Here is an 18,793-nt window from a genome sequence, read left to right on the forward strand (position 1 = left end):
TAATTTTACAGTAATAACAATAATGTTACCTATTAATTCAAAACTATATATATATATATATATATATATATATAATAGTATATAATATATAATATTTAATATATATATATATATATATATATATATATATATATATTAATTTAATATTTAAAATTTATTAGCAGGTTGGTGAGTCAACCTGGTTCATCACAAGTTTAATTCGAATGAGCCAGATTCTTAATGGATTGAGTTCATTTTTAATCCGTATTAAAATTAGTAATTTTTTTTCAATCCAATCCGACCCGAACCCGTGATAAGTCGGGTTAGTTCGCAGGTTATAACCCATTGACGATTATAGGGGTGAGCGGCAGTGGGGTTGGATCGGGTTCAGGTTCAATATGCTCAATCCAGCATAACCCAAATTTAATATTTTAAAATCCAATCCGACCATTTTTGTTGTTGGGTTATTTGGATATGGATAATATCGATTGTGGTTAAATACGGTCGGGTTGTTTGGATTTAATTTTAATTTGTATAAATAATAAAAAAATTATTGGATTTAAATAAATATGTTGACTGAATTTATAAAGTTTAATAGATTTTGTAAGTTTATCAATCATTGATAAAATAATGAACCTCCAATTACAAAAGAAAGAACATACATGCTTGGAATTTGTAGAGCAAGCCAAAAGTAAAACACTTACCAAACCAAACAAATAATGAGGGGTTCTTTCTTTACTATGTGTGAAATAGGAAATAAAAAAGTTACTTTTTTTGAACTTGAAATGGGAACCATGAGTGAAGAAGGGGAGGGGTTATGGTATGTGGTAGCGTGAAGGTTCAATAAAAGTGCAGTAATAGTATGCAGTAACGTGATGATGGTTTGTGGTAATGTGAGACACAGTGAAATAAATAAATCAGTAAAATTGGATTGGACTTTTTACTTTTAACATAAGAGTATAACATATTTAATGGTCGGATCAGATATCTTTTAAAAAACAAATTTATACCCAAATTCGATCATATATATCCGTTGAATATGTTTTTTTATCCATTTTAATTTGTATCCATTAGAATTCGACCCATATCCAATTTTATTTTTCAATTTTTTCGATCTCTCACATTTTTTGCTCCTAGAGGATTATATAGATATAGATATATACCAACAACCAATCAAAACTAATAGAACCAACTAGTAATTTATTTTTGTGATGTTGAATTGAGTCCTGTCACGTCAAGTATTACGATTAACTGTAAGGATATTAGTTTACCGTACAAATATTACGATTGTAAAGTATTTATATATATATATATATATAAATAAGTATATATATATATAAGTACTAAAAGTATATTTATATTATCAGAAAAAATTAACCAATTTTTCTATCAATAATATGATTGATTGTGTGAGAATATTCTACCTTATAATGTGTAAACTACCGACTCTTGTGAGAATTTCTATATATCGTATCATATCACTATCAAGAAAAAGATTGTATCAAATAAAAAATGATAGTAATCATATTATTAACAAGAAAAAGATTGTTATCAATAAAAAATGACAGTTGATTTGACTGATGTTGTTAAAAACTTTACACAATTTGACCTAACCCATTCTATCTATCTTTTATTTATCTGCAGCAGAGAAAAATAATTAATTTCTTATTATCCATTTAATAATATATAAATATTATTACTTATTATTTTTCTTGTCATCAAAAAAATAATTTTTGTCTCATGCTATTGGTTTTCTTCACAAACTGTGAGATTCTGCCATGCCGTTCCGCCTTCTACACCCATCAACCATTCCCTCTCCAAAATCTCTCCTTTCACCCTCCCAACGAATATTCGACCCCGTTTTCGTCTGAAATTCCGTTCCTTCGGCAGGACCCAGATCCGTTTCGTCCTGTTCGGATATGAAGAGCCCGAGGAAGAAGAAGAGACCGAAGCCCCCGAAGAAGGGTGAGGAGAGAAAAGGAGCAGAAGGGGTTGTGGAGGGAGAAGAGGAGAGAAAGAAAAGGGTTTTGGAGGCATTGGTGGACGCTTTCTCCTTGTCTTCAATAAGGGAGGCTTCTATAGCGTATGACATTGCAGGGTGTGATCTCGAAAGGGCTTCAGAGATCCTGAGGAAGGGGTTGTCGGAGGATTCGTTTTCTTGTTGCTCTTCTTCGTGCAGTGGTGGAAGCAGTGGCGGTGGAACTTCTTCTTCTTCTTCTTCGGGGATGGATTTGGGGTCGAAGGAGGAGGCGGAACGGAATTGTGGGGAGGGAGTTGTTGTGGGCGGTTTCAAAGGGGGGAAGCAGAAGAAAAAGGTGGTTGCTTCAACTGGCACTGTTTCAACGGTTTTGGGGAAGGAGTATGTGAGGAGGAACAAGGGAAGCAACAAAGGGTTTAGTGCTAATGATGAAGTTTTTGACATGGAGAAGGCAGAGCAGTTCCTCTGCTCTATGCTTGGGGAGGATTGTGATCTTAACTTGGCTGTTGTTAGAGACGTTCTTTGTAAGTAAATTGCCCTTTTTGATGTTTTTTGCTTTTCATTTTTAGATTTTGTATATTGAAACCTGATGAGGAATTCAGCATGGATGCGGGATTTGTTGGCTGTGAAAATAAATGACTAAATGTTAAACTTTATTTTTTGAAGTTTTGATTTCAATTCTGTAATAGGTCTAAGTCTCTATACCTGAATATGTTATTTGGCATATAAGTGCTAAAGCTATTTTAAAAAAGTATGCATAGCAATTAAAGTAAATAATTTATTGTGTAGAGGCTAAATAAAAAGTAAAGATAGTATATCTATAAGAACTAAATGAGTAATGAAACCAAAATTTTATTAGATTCAAACATTTGATGTGATTCTAAAAGGAAACTTAGATGGTCTCTTGAGTTTAAATAGAAGTAAACTATTCCTCTTCCTTAAAGTGATTTGATGTTGCTTTTAGACTTTTTGTCTTTGCTTGTGCGTTATAGCAAGCAAGAATTTGTCTTTGCATAGTTATTTATTTAAAGCTGGCAAGCAATCTTATTGAAGAAATTGTATACTAATTTCTATGAGGCGGTTTTGATATTTTTGTGTAGTAGACTAGTTTCTTTTGGTTTATTATTTATGGCCTGACTTTGGAATTTGTGTTTGCAGGTCAGTGCGGATATGATATTGAAAGGGTAATGGTGGCAATTTGAGATTGTAAAATTTTGTCCTTGGCACTTGATGTTCTTGTTTATTATTTTTTCAATATGGCACTTATTACTTTTAGTCAGTTAATTGTTGTCTCTGTACTAAAAAAAAATTATTTTTTTTGTTCTCTTTTTGTTTGTTCTCCTTTTGTTGTTTTTGTGGTGGATATATTTAAAGCAGATGGTGATATCCTCAGGCTCAGCTTGTCAGCTGTGTTTCTGGGGATCTCTTATGGGTGCAGGTTGATTAGAAAGTTTTTTTTGTCGTAAGTCTTTTAGATTTTGAGTTTACTTAATACATATATATCTGAACTGAATCAAATTTGAGAAATAGGAAACAGAGTGAAAACACAGGTACATTTTTGTAGACATAATCTATTGTTTTTCTTTCTTATTTGGTATAAGTACACACTTTCAAAATGATAGCAATGACGTGTCATAACTGTTTCTTGTATGTATCCATGTTGGACATTGCATATCTGTACAATTTTTTTACTTTTATTTTTAAAATTTTATCCCAATACGGTATAATACCAAAATAATCAGATAAATTTATTCGTTATGTATACATAAGGACTTGTACTTTCTCTTGTGGTTTAGTTTTTTAATGTCAATTTTATGTGTTGTTGTAGCCGTATTAATTTATGATTTTTATACTTTGAGGTATTCCCATGCAATATTGTGTCATGTGCATACAATGTTGTATCAATGTTTCTTTGGTTTGTATGGCACCACTTTTTTAGTTTGAGTTTGTTGGCCACTATTTGGGGCTATTCTAGTTGTATTTCCTTTTAATTCTGTGGACATTTTTGTGTGAATGGATAGTAGTGGTGTTGCAGTATCTACTTTCACATCTCTACAAGAGTTTTAGGGAGCCATTCAGATCAAGTAAAGTTATGCTAGTTTTGTAACACGATTAGCTTTGAATGATTTTCCAGGCTTCAAATGTATTGCTTGATTTAGCTGGATCTACAATTGAGAAATCCAGTACTGGTAGACACCCTAACTACAGAGTAGACAACGTAGATGATGGGAGAGTCTTTGTTGACCCCAATGACAGTGTAAGTGGCAGAAATGAATTGTGTTTAATTCTATTTTCAAATTTGCGCTTGTTTTATTTTTGAACTGGTCTTGTGTTCTCAAAAACTCAGTAATGTTCCTATTTCTTAAGCTACTGCAATTACACTACATCATATAGTTTTTATATTATTTGTCTATTCAACTCTAATTAGTTGTAAATTGTTTATTTTGGAGGTATTTTTAACTTCAATATCTGCACCCTTACTGTTCATTTATGATACATGAGTACGATACATGTATCAGATACGACACGTATCTTATATACTCCGATACGTTTATTTTGAAAATAATAGGATATAATATGTGATATATGCATATTAAGAAATTTTAATTTTTTTTTGAAAACATGATAAATATATGATTGCTATTGTGTGAATCCAAATTAAAATCAAATGTACTAAACTTGTCAAAATAAAATTTTTTAAATTTTAGTCATCATAAAAGTATTATTGTTTTATAAATTAAATACTTCATTGATAAGTATCAATAAAGTATCCTAAAGTATCGGATATGGATACATTACACAAATAGGGTGTCATAGCTGTACATAGTATTAATTGCAGTTTTTTGTAACAGTTGATAGAGAGGAGATCAGAGTCCACATCTATTTCTTCAGATGGTGATATGTCGGATAATATATGGTCTCTTGGATCCTTTGGAAGGTAAATTATATCAATGTACTATTTGCTACTTCATGGTATAGGCTCAATAAATTGTAGCTTTTTCTGTTTCTATCTCATGATGCCCCTCCTTCCAAACAAAAAAATGAAACTCAAAGGATCTATCAATGATAAAGAAACATCTTTTGACCTGTTTCATCAAATCATTATATTTAGCTATAGAAGTAACCTGGTAAGTAAAATCATTGTAGGTAGTTGGCAATTGAATTTCCGATAAATATCTCTTAATGCATAATATTGCAATTGTATCTTTACATATACATTTTTGCTCTTTAAAGTGTTAGAAGTTTATAGATTTACTCAGGGTACATTCATTTTGATGAAATTCTGTTACATCCACTAGGATTGTAATTATACTAAGCAGGTCAAATATTATCATTCTCAACTCATTGCATTAAACTGTAGTAAATTCAATCTTGAACCTGAGGTAAATGTTGGCCGAATTCCTGAGAGTCAGGCATTTAGATATTACACGTGCCTCTTTTGTACTGATTGAATTAGTGATATAATATTGGGCTGGAGAAGAAGACAGCTGGGGTAGTTTGCATGTTGGTTCAGCACTCTCAAGACAACTATAGTACCAAATTAAATAAGAACTCTATATAACTTATTATTTTTAATTTGGTTTGCCTGTTACTTTAATCTCGTATTCTATCATTTATGCTTAGCCCTTGCAACTTCCTGCATTCAAATCTCAACATCCTCTTAAAAAATGATCTTGGTATTCGGAACCTACCTTAACTCCACTAGCTTAGTTTTTTCTTGGTTTTAGGAAATATGCGGAGGTCCTCTCTAATTCTATGGTTGATTCATCTATTAGCTCAGAATGTGCGAAGTCTGACATTCCTCAGAAAGTGTTGGAATCTTTGTTTAACTTTCCCAAAAGCGCTGAACATGACAAAGATAGCATGAATTGGAGAAACGTAGTAAAGAAAATTCAGTCTTTGGGACCCGGGTTCAATGTTTCCCCACTTGTTGCAGAATCTCAGCAACGTACATATGGTACATAATGGCAATTTTGAAATACTTGCAACTGCTGGCTTATCTTGAACAGTATTTGTCGATTACTGCTTTTGTGGTTCCATTTTACTATTCTAAACTAGTTGGCTGATTTTCAGTAATTGCAAATACTTTTATGATCTGTTGCCTGCTTCCTTCTCCTTGTCTTTTACTTTTTATTATGATTTTTGAAATGGGTCTTTGTTGGTTGTTTTATTGAGTATGTTGGATTGAAATTCACTCATTTTAAGGATTAATGAAATTAATATGGTTGAGTTACCTCTCTCTATGTGGTGTGGCCAGGTGGCTTGGGGGCCTGCCATCCTAGGCAACCTGAGTCAGAGCAAGGAGGATACATCATGCATTTTTGGCAAGATTACCTCTGGCTACATTGGTACAGTTTGTTAGAAAAGGTTGGATCTTGAATATTGTCAGAAAATGTGAAATGGGGTTCTTCTCAAACACATTTTTCTTTGTCTTGATCTCGTTCAATTGGTAGAAGCAGCACAAGCATTCAAGCAATGCTTGTGGTATGTTGTCTTCAATGATTTTCTTCAGAAAAAAATAGGAATTAATATAGGGTAAAATAGAAAATAAATTTATTCTTAAAAAATATAAAAGGTTAAAATAATTGGAGGAAAGTTGGGTGATATATTATTGTTAAATGGAAATGAAATCCCAATGATAAATTAGGAAACAAATATAGTTAGGCTTGCACTTTTGGTTTCTGGAGTTTTATAATTGTACGATTTTGTCCACCTTGGTTTCAATTGTGCAAATTGAATCTTCTGGTCAAGTATCTTGATTGTGCGATTTTGATCCCTCCATTGATACTGTTAAGTATGTAGCTTTGTGGATGTGTCACTGGATGATGGCATGGTAACTGATGTGTTGCCTGACATATACGCTGACATGACTTAATTGCTCTTTTGGTCTTCCATGATTAACCAAAGGTGTAATATAGCCATGATAACATATGTATGAGGCAACATGTTAGGTGTCACCTTATAATCCAATATCACATTAACAGAATTTGTGAAATATTTAACTGAAGACTAACAGGGGACCAAAGTTGCGCAATTTTAATACATACCAAAAGGACCTAATCATGCAATTAGAGTCTGATATACCAAAACCACACAATTGCCATATCTAAGGAACCAAATGTGCAATTAAACCAAATAGTTATATATAAGAAAGTAAAATACGTTTTATTAGAATTAGTTATCAGAATAATTTTTAAAATTGTCCTAACAATCTCTACTTGTTTAAAATGCTACCCTTTGGTAGCCTATCCAATAAGAACACTTTCTTATTGTAGAAATAAAAGGAGGAAAAGAGAAGTGAAAAGCTATCCAACTATAAAAGTTCAATTACTCCAATCTTATTGTGTATTTAGTCATTTTGATTGTCTTATTTTTGTATGCTTCAATTTGATGGTTTACTTGATGATGTTGAATTTGAACCACGGTAGCTCATTTGATTCTTTTGCTTTTCTCATTTGTAGCTAAGAGAGATGAATATCATGTGTTTAGGGAAGATTCAAACCAGCAGTGGGATTCAGTGAAATCTTATTATAAGAAAGTAGGGAATATTTCATTGTGATCTTTAAGCCAGTTTGCTATTGAGCTCAAATGTCAGTTGATAACATACAAGGGTCATATTATTTTGTAGGCTGCAACAGCGTACAGCAAAGGAGATCGATCTTATGCTGCTTATCTTTCTGATCAGGTCTATTCTTCTTTGAAAAGAACAGCAGAATTTGTGTGGAAAATATGACTCTTATCTTTCTTCGAGATGTATATTTATAATAATCTGTGAAATTTTATCTTTTCACCATTTGAAACTGGATTCATTAACCTTGACATTAACTGTATTTTGTCCGAACCTTTACTATGGGTTGCTTTGTTATATGATGTTAACTATTTCTATGTCTGTCTAGGGTAAAGAACAAACTAAAAAAGCTCAGAAAGCAGACACTAGGGCCAGCCATGATATATTCGTAGCTAGGTTCGTGGATTTATTTAAAATCTAAAGCCAGAGAACTTTCCTTTTAACAATCGCCTCATGTTGCTCGTATTAAGCTACTGTTAGTGATATATGCAGAAACAAGGGCATAGAAAACGTGATAACTATTGATTTACATGGGCAGCACGTGAAACCAGCAATGAGAATGCTGAAACTCCACCTTCTCTTTGGATCATATGTTCCCTGTAAGCATTTCTGAGGACCTAGGTTCTCACATGTTCTCAAGACTTTAAGACTAAACCAACATTGCTTTATTGAATTGCATTTATATTTACATCTATATATTTATCTGATTGCCTTTGTTTCATATCTCTGCTTCAGCTGTGCAGAGACTAAGGGTCATCACTGGATGTGGATCTCATGGTTTTGGAAAGTCTAAGCTGAAACAATCAGTATGGTTTGATCCACCCTCTTCCATCTTATCTTCTATTCTCTTACATATAGAGTGAAACAGTTTTCAATGTATTTACATATTGGTCAACATTTTGAAACTTGGTCATTAAAAAGGAAATTGAGTTGTTTCTAAAGGGTGGTTTATTTTTCTTGTGATTTTGTCATCACAGGTGATAGAGCTTTTGCAGAGAGAAGCAATTGAATGGAGGGAAGAGAACCAGGGAACTGTGTTGATTAAGCTCAGCGGATGGAGAGAGTATAGGTTTGTGGACACCAACAGTGACAGTGATAGCACTGATTGATTAAAACATGATGCATAAGTTATGTGTATGAACTTGTTGTACCATATTAGATCATTAGCCTGGCCAAAATAAATAAATTAGAGATGTTACTTTGACATGTACATTATATGTTAGCCAAGCTAGATCTTGGGACGTTTTGGTCTATCCTATCATGTATAACCTGTAGCTCAATGGAGTTTGGTTGTACGAGTCTGAATTGCATTTCCAGAGTAGGCTAATTACTCAGCGGTGTGAATATGTAATCATATTTTACTTAATTTTCAGGGATTTTGCATTCAACTTTGTATTTTTATGCTGTTAGTTGACTCAAAAAGGCATGACTGTTAAACTCAAGAGTTAACAATTCCAAGTGTAGAAGCTGAATGACATCGTTTTTTTGGTGAAGTCCGGTAAACTTCTTGGAGCTAACAAGTTAACTTTTTTTTTTTTATATATATATATATACTTGTAGAAATTGATTACATAAGCTATCACAACCAACATTGCTTTACCATTAAAAATATTATTATCCAAACCAAAATAGTGGTGTTTGTGAGTAAAAAGAGTGAGCCTTTAAGCTATAAACTTTTATCTCCTATCCTCAGAGTGAAAATTAGTAATTGTTCCATATTGTAACAAGGACCTCTAAAATTGATTACAACAATATGTGGTGCATAATGATTTTAACAATTATATATATATATATATATATATATATATATATATATATATATATATATATATATATATATATATATATATATATATATATATATATAATTTCATACTATCATAGTATTGATTATATTTATATCAGGATGGTAACTATTTGTTGGCTAGTAGAGCTGTCAAAATGGGTTGAAATTCGCGAGTCAATCTGCTCACCACAGGTTTATGTTGGATTGGTTAAAATTTTTTTATAAATTTCGATACGGGTTGATTTTTGACCTGGCTCACTTAGTATGGGGAGTCGGGTTGGTTCACCAACCTGCACATAAAGGGTTGCATAAGTATTTGTTTTTAAGTTGAGATTTGTATTTGGGTCATGTTTGTTTTTTTAGCCGACACAAGTAATTTGTAATTTTGTGATTTTAGTTTGTATTTGAATTTATTGAAGTTTATTTAGATTTTAATTAGAATTATAATTTAATTTTGACTGAAAATTAAAAAAATTATATTTAAATTTTATTGGCTCATTAATAAGTGAGTCGGGTTGAGTTGACTCACTAAATGATCAATCTTTAGTGAATAGAGCCAGGTCGGACCAGAATATCCATTTTGACGACTCTAACTTATACACAAATCATGTTTATCGAAAGTCCTGTGGTGGGAATGAACATTGAGTCTTCGGGCCATGGATATTCCCTGCAACTAGTAAACTTAAAAGAAAGAAAAAAATGAAAAAGGAAGATTTAGAAGAAGACAATCTTTTCTTTTAATGGTTTTGGTAAGAAACAAGACTGCTTGATTGAACCCCTTAGGCTTGAGGGGACAGGTTAGTGCCAAGATCGAGATTTTACATGAACGATAATTTAGAAGAAAAAAAAAATACCATGTTTTTCAATTAAAACAATTTCACAAATATACTTTCTACGAAGTTTAGTTTTTAAAAGAAGTTTAACCTTTGCCTTGAGTAGAAAATTAGGACCAATTAAAAAAAAAAAAACTAGTTTTCTCAACAATTGCAGAACAAACAATTCTTAGGATCGAAACAAAGTTACTAGCACTCCATCTCATTTGTCAAAAACAATCTTAATCACACAATTATACTTTATTGAGTTTTGTTTTCTTAACTCCAAACTTAATTGTGTATTTAAAATTAAATATTAAAAGAAATTTTAGTAAATTTAAATATAAACAAATTTCAAATTTAGTGCTCATATTTTAAAAGTTACTCTCATACATCACTATGATTGAAGATAATTTAAAAGATTTACTTTATTTTAGGAAATCAAGAACATCAAACGACTTTAACACTAAATTAAGTATTTATAAACAAAGTTAAGATTCTCCAAACTATGAAATGCTATTTATCTTGGACAGTCATGTTCACAAACTTTTCTCCATAAATTTCACTTCAAAAATGCTATTTCCCATTCTATAATTAGGAGAAAAGTTCATCTACTAAGTTCCACAAACACAAATAACCATAAACCTATGAGCATATATGCTTATGAAAAGTTAAGTGATCCGTACACAGAATAAAAACTGGAAACACCTTCAACAAGTCCTGGTTGAGAATTGACGTGCACATTTTATAGAGGAAGTTCACCGCTGTCAGCAATCACAACCTTGCTCTTGGGAGTGCCACTTTGCCTTCCTTCAGCTTCAATCTTGTAAACAACATCCATTCCAGAAAGAACTTTTCCAAAAACAACATGCCTTCCGTCCAACCTATCAAATACATATATACATTAATAGTTAGTAAATTCTTAATGCATGGCCACGACGTAATTCACCAATGAAAAATAAAAAAAAGCTCGGGTTATATATCTGAAGTAACACTACACAATCTGCACAAATGGTTACAGGAAGGAAATACAGCCTTCACAGATTGATGCTTAAGATCACAGCAGATTCAAAGCATTATGCACAATACAAATATAAAACATACAAAAGATTTTGATATTTGTTTTCTTCCAGAAACTTTTTGATCTAGATTGAATTACCAGCTTGTTGTCACAGTTGTGATGAAAAATTGTGAACCGTTGGTATCAGGGCCTGCGTTTGCCATTGACAGAATCCCTGTTCATACATAAAATAACAAAAAGGCTTAATACCATCATAGGTTCGTTTGAATTTTGGTTTAACAACAAACAACTATAACAATACAAGAATATTACCTGGTCCAGTATGCTTTAACTTGAAGTTCTCATCAGCAAACTTCTCTCCGTAAATTGATTCTCCGCCCATTCCATTGCCATGTGTAAAATCACCTCCTTGGATCATAAAGCTAGGAATAATTCTGTGGAATGTGCTACCTTTGTAATGGAGAGGCTTTCCACTCTTACCAATTCCCTTTTCCCCTAATAATTTGGACAAAATGTAAATTTAATATATAATGTATTTTAATTTGTAAGATGAACATGTGCACATTATAAATTCAAGCAGTGATATCATTATCTAATATTATTTAAGGGAAGAGGAAATGATATTAAACTCATATATCGGTGAAAAGAACCATGACACGAAATAAAGAACAATCCACTTTCACTCTAAGAACTCAACTACGTCTTCCTATTAAAGCTGTCCTCAATTTGTTCTAATGAGCAGTCTAATTACAGCTCCATTTTTACTCATCATTTCTTACGTTGAATGAATTTATTTATTATAACACGACTGAATTTGAAACTCAATAAAAGGATGGAAACAAGTTCTCTAACTATTATATGATCAACACCAATACATGGAAGAAGCAGAAACAAGCTCACCTGTGCAAAGAGCTCGGAAGTTTTCTGCAGAAACGGAAATAAAAACAAGGCTTCAGTTAACATTAAAAATGATAATTGATAATGCAGAGAATTTAGAAACCGAACCTGCAGTTTTTGGAACTGCCTTCCCGTAAAGACCGATTTCAATACGACCTGGAAAGTCAATCATCATATAGCATAAATACCAACGGTCAAAGTTTCATACTCAAAATTATGGGGAAGATGAATGATGAAACATCAACTCAGCGTTATCCATGATAGATAGTGGAAGGACAACAATCGCAACATATAATCTAACATTATGTTGCTGAGATAGCGTGCCTCCCTTTACATACTATGGCGGTTGGAAAAAAATCTGCCATGGAAGCCATGGTGTATCTAATAACAGTGGAATAACTTATCTATATCAACTATAGTACAAGTGGATTGTGACCCCAGGTGAATTTTATTTGTAAAATGAGTTGCCATTCCGGGGAGGATTTTTCCTAAACCGGCTAATTTTACAGGTTTAGCTATGAGTATACCTGATCAAGGACAAAAAAAAATATACCTCTAAATACAAAAAGTTCTCCCTAGACTCTAGCAACCAAATTTACACACAGCGAATTCTGATAATTTAGAATTGTATAAGGATTCATTATTCATTATTAAGCAAAAAATCGACACCCTCCCAGTTCCACGTACATCACCAAAACATCCAAAATCACTTCCACAATCCAAATATTAATGAAACTTATTTAACCAATATTTTACCTATCATGAATTACTATTCCTTCATTATAGGTAGATAGTTGGTAAAATAAGTTTGTTTAATATTTGCTCATGGGAAATGATTTGTGTTAAGGTGTGTGTAACATTACTCAATTATATTTGCTCATGGGAAATGACTTGTGTTAAAGTGTGCGTGACATTACTCAATTATAATTTTAGAAGGAATCTTTAGTCATCTATCATCTCATTTCACTTCGAATCAAATCAATGAAAGCAAAACAAGGACATAACAGACAGAGAATAAAAGGCATAAAAAGAATCAAGCTAAGAGACCTGCAGCTTTTCCATCGATCTCAACATCAAAGAAAACCTTGTTGGTCACTTCCTTCAATTCCTCCTTTGATTTCTTCGCCTGTGAACCCACACATTAACCAATAAATTCAAAATAAAAGATAAAGTAAGCAGAATTGAAGTAGGCGTCAAACACAATTGCAGTTCAAATATTTCTATGGCACGGAATTTCATTCTAGATTGAGATGATATAGTGATTGATTTCCCCCCTAATAAAATAGAGTCTCGATCTCAAGCTCCACAGTTAACCCATTCCTTTGATCCCAGAGAAAGCGACTAATCTAATGTTGAATAAGAAAATTGAGACCTGGGCGAGAGCTAGGGTTCCGAAGAGGAGCACCGTACAGAGCAGCAACAACGTCGTTTTCGCCATCTGTGATCTCAGTTTCGCCGCTACTACTACGACAGTGAGTGAGTAACCATGAGGTTGGGGATCGTAGCTTTATATGGGAATTCCACGTTTGTTATTTGTCATCTCAGCCAATAGGAATTTGACACGTGATCTTTTTTTGGAAATTGTTTGATCCAATCAGCTATCTAGATGGGCCTTCATTGATTTGGGCCATTATTTGTACTCGGCACTTCATTACCGGCTATTGCTTCCTGCACTTCAAATTTACTATTTGTAGTCCATAATAAGAGAAAAATACTCCAACACTTTTCATCATTACAACACACAAATGTTGTCTCTTCTATCATCATCCCTCTTGTAGAGAAAGAAGGAAAGAAACAGAACAAGAGGAAGAAGAAGAGAGAAAATGCGGAAAAAACAAGTTTTGAAAAATTTATTTCAATAACACATTTCATTTAGAGATATATCGAAAAACTAATTTCAGAAGATATTATATACATTTCCCAAATCTTGTTTCGAAACACATCTTATTTTGAAAATTTTATTCCAAAAATTTCATTTTAAAAATCTTATTCTAAAAATTCCGAAAACCTTATTCCAAACTATGATACATAAATCATTTTTATGGAGTGTACAAAGAAATTGTGGAGGTACAGGAAGTAAAAGCCCTCATCACCCCACTCCCATAGTTTCTTCTAACACCAACAAAGTTGTTTGGGAAACACCAACTCAGTTTCTTCTTACACCCTATAGCTGTTGCAAAATCTGTGTTGTTAAGACATTCTATTTTTAGTTAAATACTAAGTTTAACCTCTTAATGTCATTTTTATCTTTAAAACTACTTTCAAATATTTAACTAGGTCTTATATTGAATATAAATTATTAGTATATATTATAGTAAATATTCGCTTAATATGCATTCACTTAAAGTCATTTAATTTTATATTATGTTATATATATATATATATATATATATATATATATATATATATATATATATATATATATATATATATATTTATTTATTGTATTTATTATATATTTCATAATTTTGTGATCTTTAACAAATTTCAATACTTATAGTATTTTATATTGTAGTTACATGATTTATTTTATTGTAATATGACTCTTAAAATTTTATAAGTTTGTATCCCAATTAAATTCACATCAAAAAGATAAAAATCGAATTTAAGCGAATGTTTATCGTAAAAATGAAAATTTGAATTTAAGTGAATGTTTACCATAGTGTCATTCTTTTATATTCTTTGTGATTAACGTAGATTTTAGTATTATGTTTAAATAGGGACAATCTAACTCACTAATACATGATGATGGATCGAAATTGTTATAAAATTTTTGGTTAAATTAACACATTTTCATATTAATTCATAATAAGTGATCTCATGTAAGTTATATTGAACAACTTTTTGATCGAATGTCTCCAAATTTTTCTTATTATACAGGTTAAATTCTTCTTATAAATGAGTTAGAACATTTCACATATACTTTTCTATAATTATTTTATTCTTTGCTGATAAAATAAAAAAATATTAAATCACTTTAATAATATTGAACTAAAGACTTTCTTAAAAATTATTCTCTATTATACCTAAAAAATAGAATATTCCCAATATTTTAAAATTCACTAAAGTAGTGAAATCCCTGAAAGAATTATTAATATATATATATATATATATATATATATATATATATATATATATATATATATATATATATATATATATATATATATATATAACTTAAACTTGAATTCACTTAAACAATAAATTGACTCAATTAATCTCGGATTCACCGATTCACTGATGCAACTATATTAACTAGATTAATCTGAATGGTTTCTTTATCAAAATTTAATTGGTTTAAAAAAATTGAGGTCAAATATATTTCTTCTTATTTCTTGTATCTTAAATGAAGGTAGCCTTTTAATTATTTTTTATCAAATTGTTTCGACCACCATAAAAAAAATCAAGTTTTTGAAACATTATTTATATGTGAGAGAAATATTTTAAGAACAGGGTTGATTGTAGAGTTCAAATTTTCTATCGCATTTTTTTGTGATATCATCTACTAAGCATTGTATTAATACTTTAAAAATATTTTAGTATATTTTAAAAAATTTTAAATTATTAATTATCGTGTTTTGAAGGCCCAACATTTTAAAAGTTTTAAATTATTAATTATCGTGTTTTGAAAGCACAACAATAAAATAATATAAAAAAGTGAATTTAGATTCTTTATTAATTTTTATGTGTGTTGTTTCTATATTATGTTTTCAGAAAATTTTAATTGTCACTAATTTTAAAAATTTTAAATATATTAAAAAATATTTAAAGTACTAAAGTAATGCATTTTTAGTATAATATAAAAAAAACTAAGTAAAAATTCTGAACTAAAAAAACTAACAAAAAAAAATATAAATTAATTGATTGTCTCTAAAATGAATAAGCTATGGTGAAACATTATTTTCACCAATTAAAAAAATCACTGATTAAAACTAACACTATTTTAAACTTGAACCCCGCCAAAAGTTATGCCGGAAGTAAAGTGGATTCCATTTGATTTAATTGGACCTCATTATATTCAAATGCCGCAATGAAATACGTGCAAAAGTAAAAAAGATTATGAGTGATAATCAGAAAAGGAAAAAGTAAAAGATGATATGCAATTACTTTATTTCCCTTTTCTTTTTACAACTTCCCATGGTGAAATTATTTTATGTCCCACTAATTCAAATAGAGTCTAATTCATTGATTTAAGAGAGAAAATGATGTTGAAGAATGGAGGAAGAACCACGTGCTCACTCTCATGAAGAGGAAACCAACCATGAAGGTTCCTTCAAATCATGATATCAGAAGGTCTTATCAAACACAAGCTCATCAATGGCTGCCACATGGGTATGGTTGGTTATATTCTGAGCTTCTTCATTCTTCTCTCCATTATCTTATGTACTTTTCATAAGCTCCCACTTCACCTAATAGTGTGTGTTTGGATTTTTAAGAGGATTGTAATTTGTTTAGAAGAGAATTTAAAATGTTTTACGATGAAATATATTATTTGGATAATTTTTTAAGATAAATTAAAATTATAACATTTTATTAAAGATATTAGATTAAAAAAAAATTAAATTCCACTTAAATATAAAAGTTTGAAAATTGTCATATATTTAAATTCACATTTTGTATTTTATATATTTTAATAAGTTCAACTTGACTAAACTCAAGACATTGTTGGAATTACTTTGTAATTAATGTTAATTTGGATTTTTCTATTGATGTTAATAAAATTTATTTCGTGGTTTAAGTTGTTAGAATTTTTTTTAGATTACTATTAATTTTGTTCAACATTAACCAGCACTACAAGGAAATCATATATTAGAGATAAACACAATCTTATGTATAATAGTAAAAATTTGTCAAAAAATTGAGTTTATCGACGAACTACAAATGGTTCCAGGTCATGTTTCTACATCATTGTCGAGTCATTATCACATCATTACCGATTCATCAATGTGTAACCAATACTCTACCGTTATGTCACCATCGAGCTGTCGATAACTCACCGTAGAGTCTCTACCCCCTCCTTCTCATCCTCTTCTTTTCTTCTTCTTCTCACACATCTTCCTTTAATATATAAAAAAACTCCAACAATAGACAATAAATTTGTTATCCAAATTATCCATGAATTTATTAACAAAATTATAATTTATTTATGGATCAGACAAATTTGTCACCTATGAAAATGTTTGTAGATTAAATTATGAAATCTGTCGAAAAAATCTATCAATAAATTTGAATTTATTAACAAATCTACGATCATCAGTAATTATAAAAATACTTGGAGTGAAGATTTTTTGCTAATATTGAGAAGACTTTCTTTACGAATGTGAATTAATTTTTTTTCACTTGATGTTTATTATGATTTTTTTTTTTATGTTTGGAGTAATTATTTTATCAATAAATATGTTATTTTTGTCGATAATTTGTTAATTTTTTTCTTCTAACACTCATGAAAAAACTTTTTGTCAAAATTAATTAAAACTGTTTTTTATTAATGTGATCTCAAAAAAAATTGTAATTGACTTGACATTAATAAAAACAGTTAGCAAACATTCCGAAGTATCATAAAAATAGTCTTTGATCAATTAAAAACAATATTGGTTAAGAAAAAGAATTATACATATATATCAGTGAAAAAAAATCTTAACAAAGAGAATAACATCGATCAAGATCGATTATAAAAAATAATTAATTTTGTATTTTTAATAATTTTTTAGTATTTAAACATTTTTTATTTAGTGGTAATTAAAATATTTTATTGAAATAAGATAATTAAAATTTATTAAATTTAACTTTTTTTTACCTAAACAAAATATTTGAAAAATAAAACAGTTTAAATATCAATTCAGATTTAATTATTTGAAAGTCTTTGTGAAATTCTGTATCTAAACACAACATAGAAAAATTTGAATGTCAGCATTCCATTTTCTTCCCAATAGTAAATAAAGAAAAGTTTCAAGTGTTTTTCTTCTCTCTCCAGCCACAATTTATTTTCACTATATCCTTTTTTTAGTCATTAAAGAACATGGAATGGAATGAGTTACAAATCTACCATTACTTTTTTTATTGATAATAATAAAGGTTTCAACCTCAGCATTATAATAAAATCCTTTGCTTTTACGTTTTGCTTTGCTTTCGCTTTAGAAAACACGATAGCTTTGAATTATTATGCTCATCACTTTTTGATTCTTAATAGACTAAAATCAGTGACTTGATTTTTTTATTTTCAAAATTTATGTAAATACATTAAAAAAATAGGTGAATTTTTATTTGAGTCAACTAAAAGAGACATTGTTGAAAAATTTCGGATATATTTAGAACTGTCAAAACGGATAATCCAGCTCGACACATCACGGATTGATAACTTAGTGAGTCAATTCAACCTGACTCATTTATTAACGAGCCAAAAATTTCAACCCAACCCGTAATAAAACAGATTGACTCGCAGATTTCAATCCATTTTGACAAATCTAAATATATCAATTAATAACTATTTTTAATACGATAATCTAGAGTTTTTGTTAATTTTTTTATCCTTTATTAAACATTAAAAATACAATATATATTGAGAATCCAAATTCGTGTTTGGCACCAAAACCTATAACCAAACAAGTAAAAACAAATTAAAGTTATAGATTACAAAATCAATATAAACACATCTGTTTCCTTCATCATTAATCATGTCATGCACTTACAAATCTCTCCTTAAAAAATCGAGGAACGTTGACTAAAATTAAATTAGTAGCGTTACAAATTT

General features: G+C 30.2%; 2 protein-coding genes across 2 annotated transcripts; one reads left to right on the top strand and one right to left on the bottom strand.

The window, feature by feature from the left end:
• Window positions 1-1,707: 1,707 nt before the first annotated feature.
• LOC114188065 (smr (Small MutS Related) domain-containing protein) lies at window positions 1,708-8,968 on the top strand. Its single transcript, XM_085674856.1, is given in 13 exon segments — window positions 1,708-2,481; window positions 3,116-3,141; window positions 4,092-4,214; window positions 4,810-4,895; window positions 5,686-5,915; window positions 6,216-6,293; window positions 6,296-6,325; window positions 7,420-7,496; window positions 7,587-7,643; window positions 7,855-7,922; window positions 8,007-8,125; window positions 8,262-8,332; window positions 8,504-8,968. Coding segments are annotated over 13 exon segments (1,680 nt in total). The 5' UTR covers window positions 1,708-1,898; the 3' UTR covers window positions 8,636-8,968.
• A 1,653-nt stretch (window positions 8,969-10,621) lies between these two features.
• ROC7 (rotamase CYP 7) lies at window positions 10,622-13,565 on the bottom strand. The gene is made up of 7 exons (XM_028077599.2): window positions 13,415-13,565; window positions 13,090-13,168; window positions 12,151-12,198; window positions 12,046-12,069; window positions 11,458-11,640; window positions 11,284-11,359; window positions 10,622-11,008 (listed from the first exon to the last, which is right to left on the bottom strand). The coding sequence occupies exons 1-7, from the start codon at window positions 13,478-13,480 to the stop codon at window positions 10,870-10,872; spliced, it is 615 nt and encodes a 204-aa protein (XP_027933400.1). The 5' UTR covers window positions 13,481-13,565; the 3' UTR covers window positions 10,622-10,869.
• Between the last annotated feature and the right edge of the window lie 5,228 nt (window positions 13,566-18,793).

The sequence above is a fragment of the Vigna unguiculata genome, chromosome 6, assembly GCF_037176805.1.
Source record: "Vigna unguiculata cultivar grain cowpea cultivar isolate G323 ecotype 2 chromosome 6, ASM3717680v1, whole genome shotgun sequence".
Classification (NCBI taxonomy): domain Eukaryota; kingdom Viridiplantae; phylum Streptophyta; class Magnoliopsida; order Fabales; family Fabaceae; genus Vigna; species Vigna unguiculata.